The 8045-nt window shown below is 39.4% G+C and overlaps 1 protein-coding gene across 1 annotated transcript; it reads right to left on the reverse strand.

Annotated features, from left to right (window-relative positions):
* Nucleotides 1–4251: 4251 nt before the first annotated feature.
* On the reverse strand, nucleotides 4252–5193 carry LOC112607370 (olfactory receptor 52H1-like). Its single transcript, XM_025358490.1, has one exon. The coding sequence runs from the start codon at nucleotides 5191–5193 to the stop codon at nucleotides 4252–4254; it is 942 nt and encodes a 313-aa protein (XP_025214275.1).
* Between the last annotated feature and the right edge of the window lie 2852 nt (nucleotides 5194–8045).

The following is an 8045-nucleotide window of genomic DNA, read 5'->3' on the forward strand; positions in this document are numbered from 1 at the left end:
CTTTCTTCAGTGCTGAATCAACATCAACTTTGTTTTTAATCCATTATTTAGAGTACAGATTAGTAGTCTATTGGTGTGGGGTAAATTACATACAGGACTAAAAATTATAGATCCAACATGAGTACTTAGGAAAACTCTAAACACAGCCTCCCATAAGTCCAACGAGGAATCTAATTTCCAAGTCAAGTGGCAAAAAATCTAGAATTTTTTCCTTGTTTTCCTTATCCCTTCACTTGTGCTATAGCAAAATACTTAACTGTTTTGAAAACTAGTTTCCACAACTGTGAAAAAGAAAATTACTTGGAAATGATTATAGACAAGGATCAAGGAATAAGTGAAATAACAATTATCAACTTTCTATGAAGAAAATAAACCTTTCTCGTTGACTCTTCAGAATTATCTTTCTGATTAGGCTGAGTTACAAATTCAGGCAGATTCTTACCATGGAAAATAGAGATTTCATGAATTAATTAAAACTCATTTGTTTCAACCCATCTATTCAGCAAGTACTTATTGAGCACTTATATGTGCTAAAAACTTTACAGGTGATGAGAAAACAGTGATAAACAAGGTGGACACTAAACTGGTCTTCAATGACCTAATGAAAGGGATAAACACTAAAAACTAAGAATATAAGTTATCACCTTATTCAAGTTGTGAATAGTCCTAAAATAAAAACTACATTGTGTCATGAAAACATATGCAAGTGATACTAATCTAGTGTGCAGGATTAAAGAAGGAATATCTGAGGAAGGAATTTTAACTGAAGCCTAAACATGAGTTGTCAAGCAAAGAACAGTAAAGAGAATAAGCAAGGAAACATTTGGTTTATTTGAGAAGCTGAAACCAGGCAAGTATGACAGCTGTACTATTGTAATTCACTTGCAGTAGTAACAGTTTGTGGTCACTTTTGCCATCTTCTCCAAAACACAGAACTAACTTTATCAAGATTCTAGAAATACTTTTTCAACTGAGTGTGTAGAAGAGACAGGGAAGTTTAGGACACAAGACAATGACTCAATGCATTCTGGAATCTAAGCTGGCTAGAAAAGGAAGAAAGAAAAAGTTAGGATAACAGCTTGAAGGAATACATTTCTGATGTAGTTTGAATATGTATGAAACATACTGAAATCACATGGTTTGGCAGGTATTTTCATTGGACAGGGTGTAAGAAGGTGCCTAAGACTAAGTTTCTGCCTTCGAGGAGCTCATAATGATGGCAGCAGGAGGCAGACAAATCCTAGACAGACAGGGGCAGGTCCCTGGTGAAACCCTACCTTCAAACCAAAGACAGCTTAAAACCTGAAAGCCAAGCTAAAAATCCTGGGTAAGTCCACAACTGGATTGAGAACCTCTCTTTCCATATGGCACACTTTCCTCTGATTGATCCTCACCCTTCACCTATTTTACATATACCTTCCCTTCCCTAATTAGTTTTTTACACTGTTGTGCCCACCTTTGAGTGGTGCTTTTGTTTTAGCCTTTTCTGCATACTCACAAACCAATCAGCATGCACTGCCCATTCTGATCCCATAAAAGCCTCAGATCCAGCCACACAGAGAGAGAAACCATGTGACTTCTGGTGGGAGACCACCCTTATGTCCCTGCTCTGCTGAGAGCTATTTTGTTGCTCAGTAAAATTCTTCCCTGACCTCTTCACCCATTTATTGTCAGTGTGATCTCATTCTTCTTGGACATGGTACAAAAACTTGGGACCCACTGAATGTAGGTATATTGGAGGCTGTAAGAACTGTGGCCCTCTGCCCTCTGCTGGCAGAGGGCAGCCACCCCATGCAACAGGAAGCAGTAGCAGGGCCAAATTAGACCCAGTGTCGTGGGCTGGAGCAAGGTAAGGGGCTGACAGAGCTGTTAAAGTGCTGCCATTCATCAGGCTGCAGATAACAGTACTAAAAGAGCTAATTAGCACACTATAACATCCCCTCTGAGGCTTCAGGGTCATGGACACCCTTGCCTAGTTGCCACCACATTCCCTTTGTCTGGACGCTGAAGTCCACCGCAAGAGTGGCTTGTGACACTCCTGGTCCCTGGTCTGGCTGCAAGCCCTGCACAGACCCTGCTACTGTGCTGGCACTCAGAACAGCTGGCCAGACCCCACACTTTCTCGCTCACCCACCCTCTCCTGCCAGGGACTGAGTGCACAGTCACAACCACTGTGGGATTTGCACCAGAGTGTAGGCCGGGAATGGCCCAGCAGACTGAATATATGGGGCATCTTCTGCGGCAAACCTTGGCCTGAGCAAGGCCTGGGCAGGGGCATCACCATCCAGAGGTCTCCAGCTGGCAAAAGTGGCTGAGAAAAATTCTGCATCAATAACATAGCTGTGGGCAGATAAAGATATAAGCAAATAAATATGCCAATTTTTAATAGTGGCATAAATGAAGCAGCCTCTACATGTGTCTTTTCTGGCTACAGGGCATTACAGAAGCAAAGAAAATATCAACATATACCACACACACACACACCATACACTCACATACACACAGGATCTTATCTCAGAATGCCCATTTTACTCTTTACTTCTTCCTCTCAAGTAATTTAATATGTTCATCTTGATTCAATGTATGTCTTCTTTTGCAGTGGAGATCTTAAGAAATAGGTGTTGTTATCTTGGGATAGTTTCCTAACAGGAGCTTGAATAAATCCTACCCAACTCCACCCAACACATTCTCCACCCACACCAAGTTTTATTTTATGTAAAACAAAACAAAAACAAAAACAGGACACTGAATATGATAACATAAAAGAAAAATATCACTTCTGGAATTATTCTCTCTAAGAGTCAGGGGAGTGCAAATAAAGTGTAAATAAACATAAATAAAATATAAATAAATGTAAATAAAGTGCAAAGATGTTAGTTTTACAGAAGGTCGCTCTTTTCATTCAAGTCTTGCATTCCCTACAATGACCCTAAGGAAGGACAGTACTTATGCATGACCCTGAGGACAATGGAACCATTGAAGAGTTTCAAGGTACAAAGTGTCATAATCATATGTGAATTGTAAAATGATCACTCTGGCTTTTATAGAGAAAGTGGATTGGATGGAGCAAGAGTGGAACCCCTTCAAAAAGATTTTGGAATACTTTCGGAGAGACAGATAATAGATTAGAGCCCAGTCAAGCTCAACAGCCATAATAAAGGTAAGAATGTTATGAATGTATCCACTGGAATAACTTATAACCACCTCAGACTCAAATAATAAACCTAACGTTGACTTAATTTTCTTTGAGAGTAATTTAGGAGAAATAAAGAATAAATGATAGATTTCTTGCTTGGAAATTTCTGTTTTTGATAGTGTCATTTAGGAAGACAGAAAAGAAAGAGTTTTTTGTTTTTTTTTTTTTTTTTTTTTTTTTTTTTTTTTTTTTAGAGAGAGGAAGATAGTACGTTTCTATGCAAATTTTGGAGAAATTAAGTTTAAGAAGCTTGAAAACCATTTTTGTGAGTAGATACCCAGGAAGTTATTGGCTAAGGAGTTTAGAGTCCGGAATCATTCAGACCTGGATTTAGATCCTGTAGATCTATTAATTACCTTTCTGCAATCTTTATGTTTTGGCTTCCTCATCTGTAAACCAAATTAACTAATATTACCCTCTCATAATTATTTTCTTAATTAAATATATAAATACTTATAAAATACAGGTCTAGGGTTATGAAAAACCAAGGTTGGAATTTTCTCGGAGCATACAATTAAATACACAAAATATAAGCAACTCTATGTAATAAGAGATGGATAAGGGGAGAAAGTAAAGGGCACAGAAGGAAGCATTAATAATGTATAGAATCTGGACTAAAGAAGTGTGAAGCCATATGTTTGAGAATTATAGTAGAGAGGATTGATAACTACTTAACAAGGGAAGGCAAGAGGCTTCATCTTTAATTCATAAGCTGAGAAACACGGGGGTACATTTCCATGTTAGAAAATATGCATCCTTCAAATATACTAAGATTAGCATTAGGAAAGATACAAGCTTTAGTTTTAGTGCTCTACTGTATTCGTCGTCAGCTTCTTCACACAAGTGGTGAAAAAAACTAAACCAAAGAAGTCCTTTATTTTCTAGAAGTTTATAAGATTTTTCTCTCTCCCCTCTCCCTCTTGCCTATACTTTGCACATAGGTAGAATGTTGAAATTTCAAATTAATAAGAGTTACAGCTTTATCTTTATGTTGCCCTATGTTACACAAAATTTCACCAAATCAATTTTACATACATTTCTCCTTCAGTGTCCACTCATTGTGACTTCTTCAAAGAGAAGAGGAGAATAAATTTGTCCTGTGTCTGCTTTGTCTTCACTCCATAAACAATAGGATTTAGAGCAGGAGGGATGGCCACATAGAGGTTGGCAAACAGGATAAGCACATTTTGAGGAACACTGTGCCCAAAGCGATGAGCAAGGATGGAGAAGAAGGCAGGGGTGTAAAACATGAGGATGACACAGACATGGGAACCACAGGTGCTGAGGGCTTTTTGGCGGGCACCCTGGGATGAGAGTTGGAATACAGCACAAAGGATGAAGGCATAGGAAACAGCAATGAAGATCACATCTGAGATGACAGTCATAAGAGGTACAGCAAACCCATACCAGATGTTGATGGAGATGTCTGCAGATGAAAGCTGAGCAACACCTATGTGCTCACAGTAGGTGTGAGGGATGATATGTGTCCTGCAAAAGGGTAACCGTTTTAGCAGAAAAACATCTGGTAGGATGATGGAGAAGCTTCTCACAACAATGCTCACCATAAGCTTGATGATCACTTGCGGAGTCAGGATGGTGGTATATCTCAAGGGGAAGCAGATGGCCACATAGCGATCAAATGCCATGGCCAGCAGGATGGCTGAGTCCACCACAAAGCTGAAGTGGAGGAAGAACATCTGAGTTAGACAACCAGAAAAGGTTATTTCTTGGGAGCCAATCCAGAAGTTACTGAGCAGTTTGGGCACTGTGGCAGTGGACAAGATGAGGTCTGTGGTGGCCAGCATAGAGAGGAAGAAAAACATGGGCTCATGAAGGCTGTGTTCAACTGCAATGAGGTAGAGAAGGATGCAATTGCCCACAACAGCCACAGCATAGATGACACAAAAGGGAATCCCAATCCATATGTGGAACTTCTCCAGGCCAGGTATTCCAACAAAGATAAAGGAACTGGGGTTATAACAACTCAAGTTATACATGGTCTCTTCAGTCTGGGATCCACTGGTTCTTGAGCCCTGAGGACAAACCAACTGTCAGAATGGGCTGCGAAACCTACAGTTCCCCGCCGGTGTTGAACATTGTTGGGGGCTGCAACTGTCACATCCAGTGTAACCACACTGAAGCACCTCCTGTCCCAGGAAGAGCTGGCACCTCTAAAACTAACCCTTCTCTTGGCCTCAGACCCTTCATTTGCCCTTCTCTTTGGCATATGACCCACCTCATTTCTTTAGATATTTACTAATAAATCTATGAAATAGTTTTATTTTTGTAGGTCAGCAATTTCATATGATTAAACATAATTAATCGGTTTTCTTTTTCAATGCAGATTATTAAGGATAGATTCAGGTTTTAAAGACAGGAAAAAAACAAGTATAAGGAAAAGGAGTAGGGAGACACGGAAGGGAGAGAGAGAATAATAAAAATATTTAAAATATCAAGCTGGATGACGATGAGCTATGAGAAAAGGGGAGCAACTGACTTTTATAGAGCAAATATGTTTCAGACAATGGGTCTGATAAACTGAAGAATGTGCATAAAACAAAAGAAAAATCAATTAAAAGGGAAGAAAAAAGAAAAGGCAGATTCCAAAGCTGTGTGTTTTGGTAGAGTTTCATTTCAGAGGGATTGAAATATGGTTCAGAGCGCATGTTTACTGGAACGTTAATATGAGAAAATGTATGTATCAGAAAACACAAGGGACAAGTGAACAACATTACTCTGACTCAAGCAGAGAGCAGTGAGTTCAAAGCATAATTTATGACTTCAAAGTCAATGTCCTAAACTCTGGAGGATCTCTGATGTTAGTAAAGGAGACCACTTTACCTCTCCATGAGTCTGACAATGCCTTCATAACAGAAAACACCAAGGGAATTAGTCCTAGGCAAAGTCTAGCAGAGCAGATTCATACCTTCTAAAGATGAAATAAAGAATAATAAAAGAAGTTTTACCCCAGTGTTTTCAGTTCTGGCTTGCCAGTGCTTGGACCTCATCTGTGAGAATCTCCAGCTTTGTACTAAACAGAGCCCACTCTTGAAGGCAGCTTTTGCATTGAAAACACCCTTTGAGTTTTAACTTTGCTAGTGTGACCTATTTTATAGAGTACTTTTGAAAAGGAAAGAGAATCAGGGTCATGATACCAGGAACCGCAACATTAGAGAGGCACCCCAGAACATAAGCCATGGTTTGGGTCTTACCTTCCCCAACAAATTTACAAAGTCCTTCAAAAAGCTTTTAAGGAAAGAGTGGATTTTGTGCAATATCACGCCAGCTCTGTATTATTGTTTGGTGAGGATCTGTAGCCTTCTTCATAAGGAAGAGTAGATCAACCCAAGTAGGATTTAGTGACATCTGCCAAGTCCCTAGTCAAAGCTTTACATAGGTGAGCTTCCCTCCCTTAATTTTGTCCCTGACAGTCATTAATTAGCTGAAGTGGGCGTATTATATTTTCCTAGGAGACATGTGACTAGCTCTCACTGCCAAAAGTCAATCCTCTGAATGAAAGTCTGTTCCAAGTTACATCTCCTGGTCTGATTCAGACTGAACTCCTACTGGCATGCAGCTTATGGGGATAACCCATAGCAGCGGAGTCTTCATGAAGTCCTCCCTAAATTGGTGGTCACATGATCTCTTGTGGTCTAAAAAGTAGTAGACTAAAACAAACTGTGAAAAAAAACAAAATGTCTCTATAATTTATGCTAATTTGCAGCTCAGATTCTTGGAGCACTGATTCACTGCCTCCAGACAGGAAGCACCTTTCACTGGGGTTACAGGGAATACATTTAAAGGTGAGAAAAATTAATAACTAGTTATTAAAACTATGAAGGAAAGCCAAAAGAAAACATCCAAACTAAGGTTTGTTGGTTCAGTCAAATCCTACTCTGATCTCATTTCTTGTACCCAAAGAGCTCTTTTAGCTCACTGCAGCCTCTGTCTCCCAGGCTCAAGCGATCCTCCCATCTCAGCCTCCCGAGTAGCTGGGGTTACAGATATGTATCACTATGCCTAGAAAATTGTTGTATTTTTTTAGAGATGAGGTCTCACCATGTGGCCCAGGCTAGTCTCAAACTCCTGAGCTGGTGCAATCCACCCACCTCAACCTCCCAAAATGCTGGGATTAAAGGGATACACCACAACACCCAGTCCCTCTTTTCTTCTGAGTTCCCTTTTGCAGCACTGGTCACATTAGCTGGTCTACACATGAAATCAATATTCTCTTACCATTATTTATCTCCTTATTATAGAATCATTGGTGTCATAAAAACCTATTTCTCCCAGGGCCATGTCCTCTAGGACACAACCTCTATTTGAACATTGATTAAGATAAAGTCTCTGTTATTTTATAAAATCAAAGAGCCAGTGTAGGGTTTTTTTTCTTGTTAATTGCCGGCAGTTTTCTACTTACTGGGCTCTCTTCTCTTCTGGTTCACAGGGTTAGTAGGAAGTATCTATTTAGAAGGATGCAAGTAAAAGCTTTAGGCTGATGAAAATTCTATTAAGGGGTAAAATGAAAATATTTATGCATTTTCTCATGTTCCCAGAAGATGATAGGTTATCAGAGCCCCTCTATTTTCTATTCCCACAAAAGGGATAGGACTAACCGTATTAACTATTTTCCCTTGAGATGGAATGTATCTTGGGGTTTCAGTAGTAACCTGTGGATATCAGATTCCTAGGGGATTCAGCCTAAGACAAATCAAACTCAGTCAGTTCAGATAGAATTCTCAAAAGCATAAGAAGTTTTCTGTATGTTCACTATTCTTTAATTAGTGTATTTGTGTAAACTTGCACCAATACTATACAAATACAACTGAGATTTTCTATATACTTGATT

Source organism: Theropithecus gelada, chromosome 14 (assembly GCF_003255815.1).
Source record: "Theropithecus gelada isolate Dixy chromosome 14, Tgel_1.0, whole genome shotgun sequence".
NCBI lineage: Eukaryota > Metazoa > Chordata > Mammalia > Primates > Cercopithecidae > Theropithecus > Theropithecus gelada.